The 23,772-nt window shown below is 43.1% G+C and overlaps 1 protein-coding gene across 2 annotated transcripts in view; it reads left to right on the top strand.

The window, feature by feature from the left end:
• Nucleotides 1–23,772, top strand: part of PIP5K1B (phosphatidylinositol-4-phosphate 5-kinase type 1 beta) — a 200,382-nt gene that overhangs the window by 167,031 nt on the left and 9,579 nt on the right. For both annotated transcript variants that reach the window (XM_069763733.1, XM_069763742.1), the window contains exon 14: nt 1,423–1,534. In XM_069763733.1, the coding sequence (XP_069619834.1) occupies nt 1,423–1,534 (112 nt within the window). The remainder of the gene's footprint in view (nt 1–1,422; nt 1,535–23,772) is intronic.

Here is a 23,772-nt window from a genome sequence, read left to right as displayed (position 1 = left end):
CACAAGGTCTGATTCTGATCACATCCCAACCACCGCACCTGCGAAACAATACAAAACCAGGTCGCTTTTGGAACAATTTGTCAGTGAGAGGAAATGGAGAAGATTATCGATTCATTCCTGCCGGGGAATCAGTTATCTGTCTCAGTAGCATTTGCTGGTGCTAAAGCTGTTGTGAGATATTTTCTCTGGGTGTTCATTCAATACATTGCGGCTCCTGTGCTGCCTCCTGGCAGTGAATGAAGCAGTAAGTAACTGGGCAGTGTTATTGCGTAGACTGATTTTCTTGTTCATGTTTTTTAGAAGCCATTATGGATAGCAGACTTCAGAAGTATGCAATGTCAGTGGTCGGTGGGAATTGTATACATTCTTGAGAAACAAAGAGCCAAAAAGAACAAAAATCTATTGTGTTGAGGCAGGGGGCGACACAGGCAGAAAGAGGACCGAATAAGGGCCCTTTGCAATTCAATAGTGTGTCTGTGACTTTGCTTGCTGATTTGGAGGTAGAAGTTGGCCGCCTCGCTTTTTGGGCTCCTTTGCAGATGCACAGATTACACCAATGTTATGTTCGCACAGGTTTGGACTGGCCCACAGGAGAACAGGAGAATCCTCCGGTGGGCCCCTGTAGAAGAGTGGGCCCACACCCTCTTATATAAGCAGTGCTTGGCACAATATGCATGAATCACTATGTACAAATGTACAGATAAAGGCAGGATCTTATTTATTTTCCTAGTTCATTGTTATATACATTTGTGATTGAGGATAATGTCACATTTGCCTGTAGCTGAAGAATGGGGTCCTGGAGTTGGTTACTGGTGGGTCCTTGGCACCCCAGTCTGACACTGTACAGTCCGCGCCAAGCTTGCCAACTCAACTTTTTTTTCTGGATAATGGATCAAAAATTCAGACAATATTTTTTACAGACACATTGGAAAACCAGCAAAAATTATTGTGATACAAGTCTACAGCCCATAATTTTGATGAGAAGACATCAGCTGCATTCACTGTAAACTGAACAATGATGATAATTACAGTTTTTTTATGGACTGTCCACCACTTTGTTGAGATATAGCACTAGAGATGGTATGGGTCTGCATTTACATTAATGACTATGAAAGCTTCCTAGCAGCATTGTAATCGCTATACCTTTCTGGTCTATTAGTCTATAATAGATATTATGTTCTTATGGTGACATATGGTTCATACATTACAGTCTATATTATTCCTTTTGATCCACCCAGCCTTATCCCTGATCCACCCACTCACACATCTAACCACCCACCGGCTGCACCCATCATTTATAAAGCATATAAACATTGGTAGAAACGGAGGCTGCTTGGGGAGGAACCGACACACATTAATCACTTGTTAGTGCACCATTACATAGATCAGATGATGAATTTATGGCTTATTTTCTGTTTATAGGAGGGGACTACCATCAAGTTCTACATTCACTCTAGAAGACAGCGCATACCAAACATCGGAGCAGAGCACAATAGAAATGGACAATGACAATGATGCCTTTGATGTCTACTTAGTAAGTCATGTTTCACAGCCCATATCTACTGTATTTATACAATTTGGAACACACAGCAATATCCAATCCTTCATGAAGTTGTTCTAATATTGCCTTATGCTGGTAATAGAAAATAGCTATGTAATAGCGTTCAGCCATTATTGTTTGTGTTTAGCCATCTTTGGAACTATTTAAATCCTTCCATTATCTTCATTCTTTATTATCTCATACCATAAGGTTTGTGAATAAAGGATTACACACTTTGTTCACATTGGTGCCATGATTTCCATTTTTAAAGTAATCATAATGAAGAACAATCGACATTTACAATGAGAAGCTCCAGTGTTAATTCTAACACATATTGATGATGATGATGGCACACATACGAGGGGTGTTCATTAAAGATTTTCCCTGACCCACTTCCTGTGGACTGAGAGCAGTGAAACTTGATACAGTTTTTAGTCCTTCTCTACATAGGTGCCACCTGGGGACACACACTTCTTCCATCTCTTTAAGCAACTATAAACACCTTGCTTATAGAAGTCAACAGGTTGCTCCAAAAGCCATATTGTGAGTTCGGAAATCAAAGTCTCATCATCTGAAAAATTCTTGCCCTTCAAAAATAACTTAATTGTTGGAAAGAGGTGGAAGTCCGATGGTGCGAGGTTGGGTGAATAAAGAGGATGTGGTAGAATTTCAAAGCCACAGGAGCATGCTTCCATTTGGGCAACATGTGAGTTGTGAACTGGTGCATTGTTTTGCAGAAGGCGGATACCTTTGTGATCATGCCACATCTCTTGGTTTTGAAGACCTCCGCAAATTTCCGCAGCAGTGAAGCATAGTATGTCCCAGTGATCATGGTACCCTTTGCTAGGAAATCAATCAATACTACTCCATGCTGGTCCCAAAATACTGTGAGCATGATGAGGGTTGAGCACGTGCCTTCTTTGGAGGCGGTTAGTCATGATGCTTCCATTGCATAAACTGGACTTTAGTCTCAGGATCATAGTGATGGACTCAGCTTTCATCCTGTGTGATAAATCTGTTGAAAATGCCCTCCTGGTTTCCTTGGCACATTGTCAATGGAGCCTGAGAGCATTCGACTCATTCCTGCTTCTCGAAAGGTGTGAGAGCCGGGTAATCCAGAGAGCAGATACCTTATGCATGTGAAGATGGTTTTGGACGACTTTTTACACGGACCCCACACTAATCTTGACATTTTGGGCTAGGAGGTGAATGGTAACGCGTCAATTTTCCAAAATGGTAACCTCCACTTCCTGGATGGTGTGTTCATCAATAGAGTGGGGGCCCCCTGGAATTGGAGCTGTTTGCACTGAACTCCGACTATATTTGAATTGGCGATGCCAGTTCTTGACTACATCATATGATGGGGAATCATTACCATAAACCTTTCATCTCATCTAATGTCTCCTTTGGTGTGCAGTTTTTCAAGTAAAGGAGTTTGATGACTGCTCTGTACTCCACTGGGTCCATTATCGAACCTGACACCACTTTAGCACCTGTTAAATCAAGACCATTATCAGTTCTGATTTGCAAATTGGCAAGTAACCTATAGAGACATACAGTGTGGGAAATAACTATTTGATCCCTTGATTTTGTAAGTTTGCCCAATGGCAAAGACATGAACAGTCTGTAATTTTAAGGGTAGCTTAATTTTAACATTGAGTATCAAAAATAAAATCCAGAAAAATAAATTGTATAAATTACAAAAATGTATTTGCATTTGGCAGTGAGAAATAAGTATTCGATCCTCTACCAAACATTAAGAGTTCTTACTTCTACAGACCAAATAGATGCTGCTAATCAACTCGTTACCTGCATTAAAGACAGCTGTCTTACATAGTCACCTTTACAAAAGACTCCTGTCCACAGACTCAATTAATCAGTCAGACTCTAACCTCTACAACATGGGCAACACCAAAGAGCTTTCTAAACATGTCAGGGACAAGTTCACAGACCTGCCCAAAGCTGGAATGGGCTACAAAACCATAAGTAAGATTCTGGGTGAGAAGGAAATAACTGTTTGTGCAATAGTAAGAAAATGGAAGAAATGAGTGTCAATCGACGTCCATCAGGGGCACCATGCAAAATCTCACCTTGTGGGGTATCCTTGATCATGAGGAAGGTGAGAGATCAGCCTAAAATTACACGAGGGGAAATTGTTAATGAGCTCAAGGCAGCTGGGATCACAGTCACCAAGAAAACCATTGGTAACACATTACGCCATAAAGGTTTAAAATTCTGCAGTGCTCGCAAGGTCTCCCTGCTCAAGAAAGCACATGTGCAGGCCCGTTTGAAGTTTGCCAGTGAACACCTGGATGATTCTGTGAGTGATTGGGAGAAGGTGCTGTGGTCAAATGAGACAAAAATTGAGCTCTTTGGCATTAACTCAACTTGCCGTGTTTGGAGGAAGAGAAATGTTGCCTATGACCTGAAGAACACCTTCCCCACTGTCAAGCATGGAGGTGGAAACATTATGTTTTGGGGGTGTTTTTCTGCTAAGGGCACAGGACTACTTCACCGCTTCATTGGCAGAATGGATGGAGCCATGTATCGTAAAATCCTGTGTGACAACCTCCTTCCATCCACCAGGACATTAAAAATTGGTCGTATAAGATGTGCCAACTTGGAACCTTCCTCTATAAACTTTCACATTACCTTTTGCTGAAACTCAACACTTTGTCGAAGACTTATGACTGAATAATAAAAAAGGATAGCTAGACATATCCTGATGTAGACATTTCTTGAATAAGGGAAATAGGGTCTAAAATATGAAACTTTGGACTTATCAGGATTGTCCGTCTTTATAACTCACACCATAGCATGGTGGTCACTACTGGAATGGGGGTCAAATAGTCAACAATTTTATATTTTAGACTTTGCCTAATTCAAGAGAATGGCTAAGACCAGAAAACATCTAAATACTGTTTTTCAGCTATTCAAACGAAAACCCATACAGAGTGCTCCTCATGGATGGAACATGATGTGAATGCTGCCTAAGACCGAGTTCAGATGGCTGTATTTCATGGTCCATATACGGACCACAATGACTGGATGTACCATGAGTCAACTGACCTGAACATACAGTTTATAAGTATCCATGTAGGTTTGGTATAAGACCCATGGTCAATATGGGCATGCTGGTCATATACAGACCATGAAATACAAGCCATCTGAACCTTTGACCAACGATGGTCAAACTATTGATAATGCAGGTTTGTTCTACGGTCTAATTTGTAAGGGGACCCCAGACAGATGATTGTTCAGAGGAGATAAGAATCCATCATGTCTGATTTCAGACTGGCAATCCTTTGGTTCTCCCTGAAGTAAGCTACCACTAGAAATGTCTGGTAGCGGCTCTCTCATAGGAAACAAAGAACTGTCGACAGAACCTGTCAATCTGTGAGTTCAGCTGACGTTAGTTAGTGTATGTGGGCTTAAGACATTTCATGGGAAATGTAGATATCAAGTGACAACAGCAGATTACTCAGCTTTTCAGAAGCCAGATCCCCAATCTCCAAAATGTACTACAAATCAATTCTTGCAACAAACACGGACAAACCCCATCTTTAGTCATATGTGAGAATTGCTTTCACAATTCCCCTAATATATAGCAATCACCCATAAGTGTTGTTTTCTCATATGAGCGAAATAAGGCTGAGAGGGAAGTACAGTAGCCATAGAATTAAATTCACTTTCCCAGACATTGGGGAAGAGGCTACATTTAGTGCATCTATATTTGTGAGAGGAGCGGTATCGCTGTGATGTTTGTTATAAAGGTGACATCAAAATGAAATGTCTAACTTCTTCTGTTTTCAGTCCAGCACTGCTTTGTCATGGATCCTGAATGATGGAACAACAGTTTGTTGAGGCAGTTAATCCAAAAAGCTAAAAGGACTCTGATCAGTGACCTATATAACAAAATAGAGCCTTCATAAAGTGCTGTGCGCACCACCCGCTTTTCATCCTGACCTAGCTTTTTCACATCTAAAATGCTGTGTTAGGTAGACTATTGATGCAACATTGCACTAGCCGGCACTTATCTTCTCGATTGTGTGCCCTTCCTGTATGTTCGCTTTGTCTGTCATGCCCATGCTGTGCTACAGTTGGAGCTGAGAGATAATACGGTGAGATGCCACAGAGTGTGTTAACCACAGCCCTGCTGTTAATCTGCTGGGGCGCTCTGTCTACGTGTGTTCCAGGATATACTGGGTGTTGGCAGTCAAGTTCCTTCCTTATTTTCACTAGCATAAAGTCAAGTTTGAATAACAAATAAAGAGAGGCCAAAAAAAAAGCATTAGTCAAATACTGTACAATCCCCGTCACATCCAAATTACTTCATTTGTTAACATACAGCAGTACTCTGCTCCAAAATAACCATGTACCTCTTGGAAGAGATATCTTAAACTTCAGATTTTATTGCTTTTTATTTGTGATAATATTTTTGTACAATGAGCAAATATATATATATATATATATATATATATATATATATATATATATATATATATATATATATGTGTCAGTGGGTGGGATATCAGAAGAACAAGATTAAAACAGTGCAGGTTCCACAATGTTGTACTTAGTTTTAGAGAGAGATCATGAAACAAAGGGCCCTATTCATTATTGCATATGCAGCATCTTGGGCACTTTTAGTGTTTTACCCCCTTTTTTTGTTTGCGCCATATTCTTTATTAGGCTAGGGTCACATTGCGTTAGTGCAATCCGTTTAGCGCTAGCGCTAGCGGATTGCGCTAACGCAATGTTTTCTATGGGGCTGAGGTCGGGGTTGCGGTAACGTCCCCGCTCTCGCAGATTCCCGATCTGCGAGAGCGGGGAACGGACCGCGGGCCAGGAATCACCGGCACGTCGCTAGCGCGTGCCGAACATGGCACGCGCTAGTGAAGCGCGTTCCCATTAGCGTGAATGGGCGCGTTAACGGCCGCGTTGCACGGCGTTAATTTCGCCGTGCAACGCTGTCCGTTTAACGCGGTCCCATAACGCAATGGGAACCCAGCCACTTGCGTCTTTTCTGAAGTCTATTTTATGTGTCCACCTGTTTTTTTTTTTACTTTGTGGGAAGAGTTTCAGGTTTCCAGATGTTTTCACGCGATTCACCATTTGCAGCTTTTTCGAAGAGTCACAGTGTTTGTCATAGACGTTACTCCAGTCCTCCCTGGAGTGAGCTTATGTATGCCAGAATTTTTATTTTTTTTTATTTTTGGCACATCTTTTGCGGGGTTTTTTTTTTGCGAAACGTGCAACTTTTTGTGTTAAGTCATAAAAAAGGTTATGGACAAACATAAAGACCATTTTTTGACTTAGCTCATAATTCATGAAGCATGTGTGCCATTTTCAAGAATTCAAGGCAATAAAAGGACAACAAATACCACAAGACAGAAAAGTCAAGTGAAAAAAATAAATTATGCAAATGATGAATCGGGGCCTATATATTTATCTTACCTCATTTTGCTTGGTTAACATCAGACATTTCAGAAAGAGGAGAACTTGACTGCGTGCCTTATATTTGTTGCTTGATCTCCCCATACCTCCAGTTATGAGAATATGTAGAACTAGATGGTGGCCTGATTCTAACGCATCGGGTATTCTAGAATATGCATGTCCACGTAGTATATTGCACAGCCCATGTAGTATATTGCCCAACCACGTAGTATATTGCCCAGTCACGTAGTATATTGCCCAGCAACGTAGTATATTGCCCAGCAACGTAGTATATTGCCCAGCCACGTAGTATATTGCCCAGCCATGTAGTATATTGCCCAGCCACGCAGTATTTTGCCCAACCATGTAGTATATTGCCCAGCCACATAGTATATTACGTAGTATACTGCCCAGTCACATAGTATTTTGCCCAACCACGTAGTATATTGCCCAGCCACGTAGTATATTGCCCAGCCACATAGTATATTGCCCAGCCACATAGTATATTGCCCAGCCACATAGTATATTGCCCAGCCACATAGTATATTGCCCAGTCACGTAGTATACAGCACAGAGACGCGTAGTATATAGCACAGACACGTAGTATATTGCCTAGCGACATAGTATTTTGCCCAGCCACATAGTATATTGCCCAGTGACATAGTATATTGCCCAGCTACATAGTATATTGCCCAGCCACATAGTATATTGCCCAGCCACATAGTATATTGCCCAGTCACGTAGTATACAGCACAGAGCCACGTAGTATACTCACCAGTCACGTAGTATATTGGCCAGTCACGTAGTATACAGCACAGAGACGCGTAATATATAGCACAGACACGTAGTATATTGCCCAGCGACGTAGTATATTGCCCAGCCACATAGTATATTGCCCAGTGACATAGTATATTGCCCAGCTACATAGTATATTGCCCAGCCACATAGTATATTGCCCAGTCACGTAGTATATAGCACAGAGCCACGTAGTATACTCACCAGTCACGTAGTATATTTGCCAGTCACGTAGTATATTGGCCAGTCATGTAGTATATTGGCCAGTCACATAGTATGCACCATATCCCTGTTAAAAAAAAGAATTAAAATAAAAAATAGTTACATACTCACCTTCCGGAGCCCCCGGATCGAAGCGGCCAGTTACCGATGCTCCTCGTGCGCTCCGGTCTGAAGAGTGCATTGCGGTCTCGCGAGATGATGACATAGCGGTCTCGCGAGACCGCACGTCATCATCTCGCGAGACCGCAATGCATGGTGCGGTCACCGGGGCGTCGCGAGGAGCATCGGTAACCTGGGGGCCAACGGAGGGTGAGTATATAACTATTTTTTATTTTTTTTTATTATTTTTAACATTAGATCTTTTTACTATTCATGCTGCATAGGCAGCATGAATAGTAAAAAGTTGGTCACACAGGGTTAATAGCAGCGTTAACCGAGTGCGTTACACCGCGGTCAACGCTGCCATTAACCCTGTGTGAGCGCTGACCAGAAGGGAGTATGCGGGCGCCGGGCACTGACTGCGGGGAGGAAGGAGCGGCCATTTTCTTCCAGACTGTGCCCGTCGCTGATTGGTCGTGGCTGTTTTGCCACGACCAATCAGCGACTTGGATTTCCATGACAGACAGAGGTCGCGACCAATGAATATTTGTGACAGACAGAAAGACAGACAGAAAGACAGATGGAAGTGACCCTTAGACAATTATATAGTAGATTATGTAAATACATTTTGAATGATATTAGCTGATCTTTTGTGAAAAGTGCACTTGTATAAAGGTGGCCAAGCTTGGTACCTATCAAGAAATGTTGAATTCAGGGTCAGGATAGCTATACATCTTAGATGACTGTTGGCCAAACACTAATTTGGTTGACAACTACCTTTGACCCACCTATACACATGAACGCTTGGCCTAGCTAGGCATGCATGTGTTCTCAATGAGGGGAAAGAAATGCACTGATGCACTACTGAGCTGGCTGTCAGTCAGCACTGGAGCTTGCTTTCAACCGCCGCCCTCAGCGCTGAGTGGTGGTTATAATTGCTGCGGGAAACACCTGCATGACTGAAAGCCGGCAGCCCCTGGAAGAAATAACATGCATTTTCTCCCAAGTGCCACAGTTTCAGTACGGTGGCCAAGCACCTTCGTTACACTATCAACCTGCGAATTAACCCTATATCTGTGGGATAATGGCCTTATGACAGGTTCCCTATAACAATAAGTAGTGGTAATATGTAGGCCCATAAAACACCAACATTTCATATTGCAGATCAATATGTTTTAGGATTCACAATATGCTCCGTATATTCTTCTACTACTATACATTAGTATGTCAGTCATTTTATATATAGGCATGCTGAGGTTTTTTCTCATGAATTTTATGAGAAAAATATGTAAGCATACTTTTTTAAATGACCCATTATGGAGGAATTATCTCTAAGTAGTACTAATTCTATGGGATAATATGTCGTACCACAGGGCGGTTCATAAAATGATATAAGCAGCTATAAATAGTGGAAGGGAAGTTGCCAATTATAACCATACAGTAGCTTTACTATCTGAAATATCTGAGCTTTAGTACATTACTTTCCATTATATTTTACTATAACAAATACTATAATATATTACTATAATAAATAATAACAACATTGAAATTACAACACCAAGAAGAAAAAGACATGTTATGGAAATCACAGGATGGGTAGACATCATAATGATATGAAAATGATGAAAAAAATGGAAGCAACATTTTCAAAACATCTCGATTTATTAAATATCAAGTATGAGTGCCATGTGCTCAAATACACACACTGACTTGACTTGGCGGCCATCAATGAGATTATTAATGATTGTCTCAGGAATGTTCTGCTACACTGAATGCTCTTGGACATGCAAATCATCAAGATCCACTGCTCGCAGCTCCTATTGAAATTCCCAATGACATCCTAGATGTGGTCAATGCGAGAAAAGTCTGGTAATGCTGCAGGCTATGGTAGCACGTTCATACGACACATTCTAAGGCTGCTCACAGTAGTATGATATTGTCATGTAGGAAAACACATTCAACTGCCCGTACCACTGATTCCATCAATAAATTTATGCAACATGGAGATGTTACGGTAGTATATCTGGAACGAAGACTAAAGGGCTCTGGCTCCAGTACTTTATGTCATAATCCCAGGAGTAGGACCAGTGTGGCGTTCCATCAGAATAGCCTACACATGCAGTTGCTTACATGGTATCCAGATTGAAACTGTGGGCTACAATGAAGCATTGGAGGCTGAAATAGAGGTCTATCCTCTCCAGCGATGAATCCCACTTTTGCCTTGGGTGCTTCACTGATAAAGATATATGGGGTGATTCACTGACTAAAGATATACAGTGGGGAAAAAAGTATTTAGTCAGCCACCAATTGTACAAGTTCTCCCACTTAAAAAGTTGAGAGAGGCTTGCAATTGACATCATACGTAGACAACAACTATGACAGTCAAAATTGAGAAAATAAATCCAGAAAATCACTTTGTCTGATTTGGCAAGATGTATTTTTTATGGTGAAAAATAAGTATTTGGTCATTAACAAAAGTTCATCTCAATATTTTGTTATATACCCTATGTTGGCAATGACAGAGGTCAAACATTTTTTGTAAGTCTTCACAAGGTTGGCACACACTGTTGGTGGTATGTTGGCCCATTTCTCCATGCAGATCTCCTCTAGAACAGTGATGTTTTGGGCTTGTCACTGGGCAACACAGAATTTCAACTCCCTCCAAAGGTTTTCTATGGGGTTGAGATCTGGAGACTGGCTAGGCCACTCCAGGACCTACACATGCTTCTTATGAAGCCACTCCTTTCATGCTCTGGCAGTGTGCTTGCATTATCATGCTGAAAGAGCCATCCACATTTCATCTTCAACTCCCTTGCTGATGGAAGGAGGTTTTCACTCAAAATCACACGATACATGGCCCCATTTATTCTTTCATGTACACGGATCAGTCGTCCTGGTACCTTTGCAGAGAAAAAGCCCCAAAGCATGATGTTGCCACCTCCATGCTTCACAGTAGGTATGGTGTTCTTTGGATACAACTCAGCATTCTGTCTCCTCCAAACAAGACGAGTTTTGTGTCTACCAAACAGTTCTACTGTGGTTTCATCAGAGCATATGACCTTTTCCCAATACTCTTCTGGAAAATCTAAATGCTCTCCAGCAAACTTCAGACGGTCCCGGGCATGTACTGGCTTAAGCAGAGGGACACGTCTGGCACTGCAGGATCTGAGTCCCTGGCGGCGTAGTGTGTAACTGATAGTAGCCTTTGTTATGGTGGTCCAAGCTCTATGCAGGTCATTCACTAGGTCTCCCCGTGTGGTTCTGGGATTTTTGCTCACCGTTCTTGTGATCATTTTGACTCCACAGAGTGAGATCTTGCGTGGAGCCCCAGATCGAGCGAGATTATCAGTGGTCTTGTATTTCTTCCATTTTCATATTATTGCCCCAACAGTTGATGTCATCAGACCAAGCTGCTTGCCTATTGCAGATTTAGTCTTCCCATCATGGTGCAGGGCTACAATTTTGTTTCTGGTGTCCTTTGACAGCTCTTTTGGTTTTAACCATAGTGGAGTTTGGAGTGTGACTGTTTGAGGTTGTGGACAGGTGTCTTTTATACTGAAAACAAGTTCAAACAGGTACCATTACTACAGGTAATGTGTGGAGGACAGAGGAGCCTCTTAAAGAAGAAGTTACAGGTCTATGAGAGCCAGAAATCTTGCATGTTTTTAGGCGACCAAATACTTATTTTCCACCATAGTTTGAAAAATAAATCTTGACAAATCAGACAAGGTGATTTTCTGGATTTGTTTTCTCAATTTTGACTCTCATAGTTGTGGTCTACCTATGATGTCAATTACAGGCCTCTCTCATCTTTTTAAGTGGGAGAACTTGCACAATTGGTGGCTGACTACTTTTTTCCCCACTGTATGCTAGATACATCTACATCTGTGCAGCCACATGTCCATGGGAAGCTATATAGATGAAATGCTTAGCATCAAAAGGGGTCACACCCCTGTTTTGTCCGAAGCATAAGAAAATACAGCAAAACTCGGGAAATAAGCTGGAGCATAAGTTGGTATGCTTAAAATGTGTAAGAACACTTTCACACTGTGGCCATTTCACAACCAAAACCCAAGAAAAAAACAAAAAGAGCATATACCCTATAATAAGTAAATAAGTAAACCGTAATCGTACATGGAAATATCATAGGGTACTTGGTTAACACTATTTTGATCAAAAAGCGTTAAAACCATCACACTCACAGCCAAGCATTACATTGATTTGGTGGTGGAACCAGTGGAATAGCCATTTCTCCTAAGTATCCTAGAAGCCATTTTTCAACCTGACAATATCAGGCTGCATGTTGCTGGTGTTACTGCGAGCAGCCCGTGCAGGCTAGATGGATTTGCCTCCTACTTACCACATATGGAACGTCATTGGTCGGCAACTGCTAAATGAGATGCCAACATAGGCTCTTGATGATTTGCGTGCCGATGTAATTGCATTCAACATGGCAGAATATTTCTTAGATGAACATTAATAAATGTATTTCTGCCTTTTGTGCTCAGTCTCGATACTGATTATTAGAGATGTTTTGAAAATGTTATTTTCATGTGTTCATCATTGCATATCAATAACATGTCTATCCATTCTGTGATTTTCATAATTCTACAACTTTTCCTTCTTGGTGCTGCAATTTCATTGTTGAGGAGTATAGGGGCTTTTATACTGCATGATTATTGTGGAACATGCATTCCTAGAAACGTTTGTTTTTTGATAGTCAAACAGGCTGCCAATGACCCAACAAACAAGCAAAACACTGTGGCTCAGTGGTTAGCACTGCAGCCTTGCAGCGCTGGGGTCCTGGGTTCAAATCCCACCAAGGACAACATCTGCAAGGAGTTTGTATGTTCTCTCCGTGTTTGTGTGGGTTTCCCCTGGGCCCTCCGGCTTCCCTCCACATTCCAAAGACATACTGATAGGGAATTTAGATTGTGAGCCCCATCAGGGACAGTGATAATGTGTGCAAAAACTGTAAAGCGCTGTGGAATATGGTGGCGCTATATAAATATAGAGATTATTATCATCATTTTCAGCAGCACATCATTCTGTGTAAACAGGGTATGAGCTGCTGAAAACAATGTCAGCTTATGTGCACTGAGCAATGTTTTATGGATCATTCATTGCACATCTGAAGCTGGGTCAGCCTTTTCAGGCTATTAATGGACTGCTGTCCAACAAGCATGTGCCGATCCACTGTTATTTAACACTGCAGTGTGATTGAATCCTATGGCTGCGGCATAGCTTTATTTCATATGTCCACTCTTCTATGGTTCAGTTTTATCACTATTGTATGTCTCGTCTAGTTAAGCAATGATGCCACCTATTGGTGGAATTGTTGTAAGCAACAGACCAGGTCTGCTATGATGCTTGAAACACTTGGTTCATGGTCTCCTTCCCAAAATTCCCACTTCCCCTGCACACACATACTGTGCACATACACACATAAAGACTTTTATATTTGCTAATTCAGGTAGTAAAAGTTAACAGGACTTTCCGACTCATCTTTGATGAATGTGCCCTAACAATATCATAGTAGAGTGATCGTCACAGAATACACCAAAAATGAAAAAATGAAATTTTTCGGGAACAAACAAATAAGTAATAGAAGCCAACGCACAAAACATCTGGCTTCCAGAGAGACCATGAAAAACAATACTCATTTTCTCATAGCAATATTTAGTCTGCTGATAATCATTTAATATAAACTACTTGTGACATAAAATTCAGATAATTATTGGATGGCATATACTAGCCAGTGCAGACAACAGGATTTCGTTATCACTTATCCTACAAAACTAGGTTGATACATGGCTTTAAAAAGTAACTGTACTTTCAACAAACTTTTCAGAATAAGATGCCACAAGTGTGTACATGAAGAATAACACTGCATCTGACCATTATATCACTTGTGTTCTGTGTTTCATCACTTTTCCTCTCTGCTGCCCTTATCTCTTAATTTTTAATGGACTTTAAAGTTAAACTAGTGGCAGGAGACAAGCTGCAATAGTGTCTCCCATACACAGCAGTGCACTCAGAGAGGGATTCCTGCTGTACTTCATTAGTTAGCACACAGAAGCAACAGCAGCAGTACCATTGAGAAATATTTACAGCAGTACTGAGAAGTGTAGGTGTCAACCCAACACTGGAGTGAGGTAAAAGACTTGTTAGAAAGCTCAGCACAATCTTTGTGTGAATGTCACAGCCATTATCCTGGCAGTCTGCCATTTTGTGATAAAGATGAAATCGAGAGTTTTTTTTCAGAGTAGATAGTAAGTTCAGGAGATGGGTGGATAAGAGGGTAAATAGAAAGAAGTGACTCTTAAGTGGAGAAGACAGCAGATTTGTCTGATAAGATATGTCACAAACTTACTAATACTCACCTGTATTAATGATTTAACCTAAAGTACAGTGACTGTTGAACAATCCCAATATTATTATTGACAATGTACTGCAGCATGATATCATCTCAGTGAGATGCCAATCAAAGTAGATAAAAGTCAGTGGTTCTGGGAAACAGTCTAAGGACTTATGCAAATGTCCATGGATCTCGGTTCGATCACATAATGTAATGCACGGACTGGCAAAGCCTGAGAGTTACACCATCATAGCCATTTATGAAGTTGTGACGTTCGGGTTGGAAAAGTACGGTTTACACGGATATCTGCATGAGTCCAAAGGAGAAACTTTACGCCTTAGACTCTCTGTCCAAGGCATCATGCCCAGCCAACTAGTCTCCTCCTTTCTACTAATAAGGGGCAAGAACCCCGAAACAGCTGTATGTAAGTAGAGATTCTGGTTTGGTTGTGTGCGTGGTAAAGGTTTTCAAAGGGTCAATACTGACTTAAAAGATGCTACTTCCTATAGGGCACAAGCCACCTTCTTCTCTTCCTCTGTGAAGAGGTTATTTGCATGTTTCATTTCCTAGGAAGTTTTACATGCCCTATAAGTCTCCCTACGCTGTCTTCCTTGGAATATGTTCATACGTGACATTTTTGCTAAATTTTCTTCGGAGGCAAACACAGTGTCATTTACAGTACCATCAAAGTGAAAAGTTTTCAGCTCCCAGTCATTTCTTTTTAAATTCCCGGCACATCAATTCTTTCTGCGTTTTTCACACGTTATAATCAATGGCAAAAAAAGTGTAGCCAAAACCCTGGATTTTGGTGCAGACAAAAACTCTGAAAAAACGCAATGAACGTAGGAAGAATCCTTAAATGCGTTCTATTGCATAACAGGACAGGTAAATAATTACATAAGCTCTACTGCGTATGTTATTGGCAGAGCATACAATGCATTGTGATTTGTGTAAGTACACAGGCATTGTATAGACATAACTTCATTGTAAGAAATGAATTAATTGTTAATAAGTAGCTGTTGCCTTGCGTTTGCAATAAAACAGAGAAAAGAACAATTTCCATTTTGAAACGTTTTGTGTGTTTGCTCTGGGGCATTTAAGGAAGAAATCACAATTGTTCTCCCTTTCCTGGTATGTGTTTTGCATGTGCTCAGCACAATGTCACATGAGCTTTTTCCCTTGGCAGTCACTGATTAAACACCCACTGAAGCTGAAACCCAGCGTGTAGTTGTATTGGTGGGAGTCTCTAAAATTGAACAAACATGTGTTTTTGTGTGTGCCTTTTTAAATTACAGAAGAAGATTAAAGGCCTAAAGGCAAACCGTTTCTTGCTTGCTATTAACCAAGTCTGGTGACCCACAATAATACCTGCTGTGCGGATGTGGTGGGAATGGTTGTGCTAGATTGTTTTGAGAGATTCAAGATTCTTTTTCGAATCTTTTAGTAACTAAAACATAGTTAGAATACAGAGAAACATAGGGAAAACAAGAGCTGATGTTGACCATGTGACGGGGTGTACGGCAGAGCAAGAAGGCACAACAGGCCGAGGGATGATTCCACAGATTTATTATCAAGAACGCTGGAACAACACATGCAGGTAAATCTACAGAGTCCACAATTAGTCCAACGGAACAGGTTCGGGGGCACCTCCCGATAATCCTTGTGCCAGCTAACAAAGCAATAGTCCACACGAGTCCAAGGGATCCCAAAACAATCTCACGAACGACGAGATATGTCCTCAGCTCAAGTCTCGCCCCATTCGCTTCCGCAGTCCCAGATGGGCGTGGGGTCTTGCCTCAGCTAAGAATCCCCACTCCTTCTCCTTCAAGGATCAACTCACATCTGATCTCAAAATAAGAATGGATTGTCTGAGCTCCTGGGATCCGCCCATGAAGGGGGGTAGGGGTCACACCTTCTATTCAATGGTTGGGTCCACCAGAAGATTCTAGACTGGTCGGCTCCAAGTAGTCTATGTAGAATGTACATTTGACTAGCCACCTGCTGTGAGGAAGAATGGCTATTCTTTCACTAGTGATGTTGACAAAGCTTAATTACATTAGAGCTTAGGGCTGCAAGTATTGGGGGAAGGAGACATATTGTTACAGGTGAACTCCCAGCACAAGAAAATACATAAATTACAGCTAATAGAAACCAGAGAACAGTTACATACATCAAATGGCATATTATTCAAATACAGGACAGGGCAAAAGTACATATCATGACAGACCAGCATAACAATCCATTAAAGACGGTATTCCAATCTGATGCAGTAATATTGTATTATTCAAGAAATACTATCAATTTAAAATTGGTGGATACTCTGACCTCTAGAACGCCCACCTATCCTGAAAGTGACGGTGGTGTTCATGGTTCTCCTCCTGTGCAGTTTCTCTGCAAAGCGGGCGGCTTTTTAGAGAACCGTTAAAAGGGCCCAAGCCCTAAATTAGCTCTTTGTCCCCCCCAAAAGTGCAACATATACAACAGTATGGCCTACAGTTGATTACGATGGAACGCTACTTTAGGTTTATATACCAGTAGTCTAACAGGACCTTAATTTGAGTCAATGTCTACAAGAAACTAATAGACTCAGTACTATAATTTGAAGTCTAACAGTGGCAAACTTCTTAGCTGTCCTTCTAGGCAGGGTGTACTTATTGTTTCTTTCTTGTACGAATTGTTATCACTGGTTGTGTAATGTTTTTCTGTTGTTCTGATGTATTAATTTAGACAGAGATTAATACTATGCCAGCCCCGTCACCAGATGTAACCTGAGCCCCTGACGTAATGTACCGGTTATTCTCTGATGTGTTTAATGCATGTTCACCTTCTTTCCTTTATATCACTGTTTTAATGAACAGCGTTTCTGTATACGCAACACCAATAAATCAGATGGAAATATTTTAGATGGAACATAGAAGATGGATAGATAAATAAATAGCTAGATAAATTAAAAAAAAAAAAAATTGGCAGCACGCAAGAGCAAATTCCTTGCAAAAAAATCTGGTGTCTTTGTTGGCCTATGTGAACAGGTAGCAATGTTTCTGCTCAAGCGAAAGCGAGCCTTTGTCAAGCTTTACTCTTGAGCCGAAATGTCCCCACCTGTTCACATGGGCAAACAAGAGATCGGGGTTCTGGTGCAGGGACACCTCTGTGGCTCTCCTCGACAAGCATCCAATACAACAGAACTAGTTGTACAGACCACTATAAACGCGATAATTGTGACAAAGATCCAGGAAGTGTTGAAAAATCAAAAGTCTATGTTGCTCACATCCCATCACCATTATGATATTTGCATGTTTGCACTTGAAGTACAAGCCTGCATATCTTGAATAAGAGTATGTGGTGAATTTCGTACTGCTGATACCATAGGGTTCATACCCTGTTCCACCGGCACCTTGTAACTTGGATCCAGTACACACCAATCTTCCCTTCACATGGCACTACTCCCGTCTCAAAAAAAGTGAAAAAATGTGACTGCTTCAATTGAGTAGTACTGCTTTATCTTTTTTTTTTTTTTAAAGATAGATAGACAAGTAGATTGACAGATATGAAATGGATAGATATTAGATAGATATATATGAGATAGATAGATAGATAGATAGATAGATAGATAGATAGATAGATAGATAGATAGATAGATAGATATGAGATAGATATAGAGATAGATATAGAGATAGACAGACAGATAGATAGATAGATAGATAGATAGATAGATAGATAGATAGATAGATAGATAGATAGATAGATAGATATGGGATAGATAGATATGAGATACATAGATATTACATAGACTAGATGGTGGCCCGATTCTAACGCATCGGGTATTCTAGAATATGTATGTATGCATGTATATATAGCAGCCATATAGTATATAGCAGAGGCCACATAGTATATAGCAAATACTACGTGGCCTGTGCTATATACTATGTGGCTGCTATATACATACATACATATTGTAGAATACCCGATGCGTTAATACAGGCCACGCAGTATATAACACAGCCCACATACTATAACACAACCCACGCAGTATATAGCAGCCCCGCAGTATATAACACAGGCGACGTAGTATATAGCACAGGCCACGCAGTAAATAACACAGGGCACGTAGTATATAGCACAGCCCACGCAGTATATCACACAGCCCACGGAGTATATAACACAGCCCACGTGCTATATAACACAGCCCACATACTATATAACACAGCCCACACAGTATATAGCAGCCACGCAGTACATAACACAGGCGACACAGTATATAACACAGCCCACGTAACATATAACACAGGGCACGTAGTATACAGCACAGCCCACGGAGTATATCACACAGCCCACGGAGTATATAACACTGCCCACGCAGTATTTAGCAGTGAGGGCACCATATCCCTGTTAAAGAAAATAATTAAAATAAAAAGTTGTTATTTACTCACCCCCTGGGATCCAGCGAAACTCTGGCGATGCGCGCGCGGCTGCCGCCATCTTCCGTTCCCAGGATGCATTGCGAAATTTCCCAGATGACTTAGCGGTCTCGCGAGACCGCTAAGTCTTCTGGGTAATTTTGCAATGCATCTCTGGGAACGGAAGATGGCGGACGGCGCGAGCGCATCATCGGACGACGGAAGGTGAGAATAGCAGGTTTTTTGTTTTTTTATTATTTTTAACATTGCATCTTTTTACTATTGAGGCTGCATAGGCAGCCTCAATAGTAAAAAAGTTGGGAACACACAGGGTTAATAGCAGCGGTAACGGAGTGCGGTACCCGCGGCCCGTTACCGCTGGCATTAACCCTGTGTGAGCGGTGACTGAAGGGGATTACGGAGCGGGTGCCGGGCACTGACTGCAGGGGAGTAGGGGAGGGACTAATCGGACTGTGCCCATCGCTGATTGATCGCGGCAGCCATGACAGGCAGCTGGCTAGACCTATCAGCGATGCGGGATTTCCGTTACGGAAGTTGCAGACAGAAAGACAGAAGTACCCCTTAGACAATTAGATAGATAGATAGATAGATAGATATTGCATAGATAGATAGATAGATAGATAGATAGATAGATAGATAGATAGATAAATAGATAGATATAGATTCGCTCCCATTTGCTTCCAAACTCCTGGAGCAGCACGTCCATGCTGAACTCTCCTCCCACCTCTCATCTAACTTGTTGTTCGACAATCTACAATCTGGTTTCCGCCCCCATCACTCAACTGAGACTGCCCTGACCAAAATCACTAACGACCTATTTACCGCCAAAGCTACTGGACAATACTCTGTACTCCTCCTTCTAGACCTGTCCTCTGCTTTCGACACAGTTCACCACTGCCTCCTACTACAGATCCTCTCCTCCTTTAGCATCAAAGACCTCGCCCTATCCTGGATCGCCTCGTACCTTTCCAACCGCACATTCAGCGTCTCCCACTCCCATACTATCTCCTCATCCCACCCTCTCTCTGTTGGAGTCCCCCAAGGCTCTGTTCTAGGACCCCTACTCTTCTCAATCTATACACTTGGCTTGGGACAACTCATAAAGTCCCATGGATTCCAGTACCACCTCTATGCTGATGACACTCAGATCTACCTCTCTGGCCCAGACGTCACCGCTCTGCTGTCCAGAATCCCAGAGTGTCTATCAGCCATATCTTCTTTCTTCTCCTCTCACTTCCTCAGACTCAATGTGGACAAATCTGAACTCATCATCTTTCCTCCATCCCATAGATCTTCCTTACCTGACCTATCTATCGCAGTCAGTGACATCATGCTTTCCCCCGTACCCGAAGTCCGCTGCCTTGGAGTAACCTTCGACTCTGCCCTGTCCTTCAAACCACACATCCAAGCTCTTTCCACCTCCTGTCACCTCCAGCTCAAAAATATCTCCAGGATCCGTCCTTTCCTCAACCCCCAATCTACTAAAATGCTTGTGCACGCCCTCATCATCTCCCACCTTGACTACTGCAACATCCTTTTCTGTGGCCTCCCTGCTAACACCCTTGCACCTCTCCAGTCCATCCTTAACTCTGCTGCCCGACTAATCCATCTCTCTCCTCGCTACTTCTCCGCTTCCCCCCTCTGCAAATCTCTTCACTGGCTCCCATTCCCTCAGCGTATCCAGTTCAAATTACTAATACTGACCTACAAAGCCATCCATAATCTCCTCCATATATCTCTGAACTAATCTCCCGATATCTTCCCTCACGCAATCTCCGGTCCTCCCAAGACCTCCTTCTCTCCTCCACACTTATTCGCTCCTCATCCAATCGCCTCCAAGACTTCTCCCGAATATCCCCCATCCTCTGGAACTCTCTGCTCCAACACGTCCGACTATCAACCACAGTTGGATCTTTCAGACGGAACCTGAAAACCCATCTCTTCAGGAAAGCCTACAGCCTGCACCGACACCACTGCCTCCTCATCACTATCGAAGCTGCCGCCTCACCAACACCGGAGCTCCTGCAACCCCCAACCTACTGTCTCCTTCCACATAATCCTGTAGAATGTAAGCCCGCAAGGGCAGGGTCCTCGCCCCTCTGTATCAGTCTGTCATTGTTAGTTTGTTTACTGTATGTGATATCTGTAACTTATATGTAACCCCTTCTCATGTACAGCACCATGGAATCAATGGTGCTATATAAATAAATAATAATAATAATAATATAGATAGATAGATAAATGTGCATGATTCTAGCAGTCTGATGACTTATGTAATTTGAGGCTCCTCTATATTACACAGACCTTTTGTTTGGACACGAGGCATGATACTCACGTCACGAGGTTATTTGAAATGTGATAAAGGAGTTCTACCTGTTTCAGTGAGTTAGCAATCAACATGGTAGAGACTATTCAGTACTCTAGTTACACAGTGGCCCTGGAAAAAGTTTAACCACGTAGATGTAATAAGTGATTGCATTCTGTGTGTGTCAATCACAAATCTCCAAAATATTAGAGTGCCGTTCCCATTTACTGTGGTGTTCAGATTCCTTTTAGAAAAATGATCAGATTAATTATTCATGATTAATTAGAAATATTGGTATATGTTGGTTGGTTGGTTGGCTGATGAAGTAAGATTTGTGACATAGCGAACACCTTAAAACTTATGAGGAGCAGGGGTCGCCATATCCCCATCCCGTCCCATCCACTTTGTAAGTAACGCAATTGCCAAAAGTAGTAGCATTTTTGCCCAACCTTGCACAAAAAAAGTGACAAAAATTTGACTTTTCAAAGCTCTCTATTAGCAGAAATGTGGCGGAAAAGCTTTGATGAATTGCCTCCAATATTCTTTGACGATCCATCTGGGGATCTTAGTCAGATATTAAACTGGTTCAACTCTGCCCCATGGCTTGCTATTTCCAGGGCTGCTAGAGGTGATTGGCAAGTCTCTCCCTATGTATATGCGAGGAAGAGACCTGTCAATCACCTGCAGCGGCCCTGGGATCAGTAAACCATGGTGGTAGCGCTAGGCTAGTCTGCTCTCCAGCTATGGTCCAGATCTTCAAAGTGTATTCTCTCTGAAGCACCAGAGCCTTTCAGAAAAACATACCTTGCTGCAATTGAGTAACCAAGCTGCTATTCATGCTGCCCGCAGTTTGGGCACATTGAATCACTTGAAAGATTCCCCTTAAATTATCTAGTGTGCAAAAGTGCATGTAAATAATGAACATTTGTGAGCACTGCAAATATGATTATATTTGTGCTAGCTATTGAACCCGTTCTACGCCCGGGTGGCGAGCATTTATATTGGTATATGGTCTCCATCCTGGTATGTGCTGCTCCATCCTGCATCCCCATCCTGTCATGTGCTGCTCCATCCTGCGCCCCCATTCTGTCATGTGCTGCTTCATCCTGCATCCCCATCCTGTCATGTGCTGCTCCCATCCTGCGCCCCCATTCTGTCATGTGCTGCTCTCATCCTGCGCCTCCATTCTGTCATTTGCTGCTCCCATCCTGTCATGTGCTGCTCCCATCCTGCGCCCCTGTTCTGTCATGTGCTGCTCCCATCCTGCACCCCCGTTCTGTCATGTGCTGCTCCCATCCTGCTCCCCTGTTCTGTCATGTGCTGCTCCCATCCTGCGCCCGTTCTGTCATGTGCTGCTCCCATCCTGCGCCCGTTCTGTCATGTGCTGCTGCCATCCTGCGCCCGTTCTGTCATGTGCTGCTCCCATCCTGCTCCCCTGTTCTGTCATGTGATGCTCCCATCCTGCGCCCGTTCTGTCATGTGCTGCTGCCATCCTGCGCCCGTTCTGTCATGTGCTGCTCCCATCCTGCGCCCGTTCTGTCATGTGCTGCTCCCATCCTGCGCCCGTTCTGTCATGTGCTGCTGCCATCCTGCGCCCGTTCTGTCATGTGCTGCTGCCATCCTGCGCCCCCGTTCTGTCATGTGCTGCTCCCATCCTGCGCCCGTTCTGTCATGTGCTGCTGCCATCCTGCGCCCGTTCTGTCATGTGCTGCTGCCATCCTGCGCCCGTTCTGTCATGTGCTGCTGCCATCCTGCACCCGTTCTGTCATGTGCTGCTCCCATCCTGCGCCCGTTCTGTCATGTGCTGCTGCCATCCTGCGCCCGTTCTGTCATGTGCTGCTGCCATCCTGCGCCCGTTCTGTCATGTGCTGCTCCCATCCTGCGCCCGTTCTGTCATGTGCTGCTGCCATCCTGCGCCCGTTCTGTCATGTGCTGCTGCCATCCTGCGCCCGTTCTGTCATGTGCTGCTCCCATCCTGCGCCCGTTCTGTCATGTGCTGCTCCCATCCTGCGCCCGTTCTGTCATGTGCTGCTGCCATCCTGTGCCCGTTCTGTCATGTGCTGCTGCCATCCTTCGCCCGTTCTGTCATGTGCTGCTCCCATCCTGCGCCCGTTCTGTCATGTGCTGCTGCCATCCTGCGCCCGTTCTGTCATTTGCTGCTGCCATCCTGCGCCCGTTCTGTCATGTGCTGCTGCCATCCTGCGCCCGTTCTGTCATGTGCTGCTGCCATCCTGCGCCCGTTCTGTCATGTGCTGCTCCCATCCTGCGCCACCATTGTATTATATGCCCCCATAAGACGCTCCAGTGTGTATGCCCCCGTATGCTGCTGCCATATAAAAAAAAAAAAATACCATACTCACCTATCGTCCGGCTCCACTGCAGGTGTGTCTTCAAGAAAATGGCGCCGGAAAGCGCGGACTGCGCAGGCGCTGATTGCGGCAGCAGGAATCGGTGCCTGCGCAGTCCGCGCTTTCCGGCGCCATTTTCTTGAAGAAATGGCGCCGGAAAGCGCAGACTGCGCAGGCGCCGATTCCGACAGCAGGAATCGGTGCCTGCGCAGTCCGCGCTTTCTGGCGCCATTTTCTTGAAGACACACTCC

This window comes from Ranitomeya imitator, chromosome 1 (genome assembly GCF_032444005.1).
Source record: "Ranitomeya imitator isolate aRanImi1 chromosome 1, aRanImi1.pri, whole genome shotgun sequence".
Classification (NCBI taxonomy): Eukaryota; Metazoa; Chordata; class Amphibia; order Anura; family Dendrobatidae; genus Ranitomeya; species Ranitomeya imitator.
The sequence above is the reverse complement of the archived record's forward strand: the minus strand, read 5'-3'. Positions and strand labels throughout refer to the sequence as shown.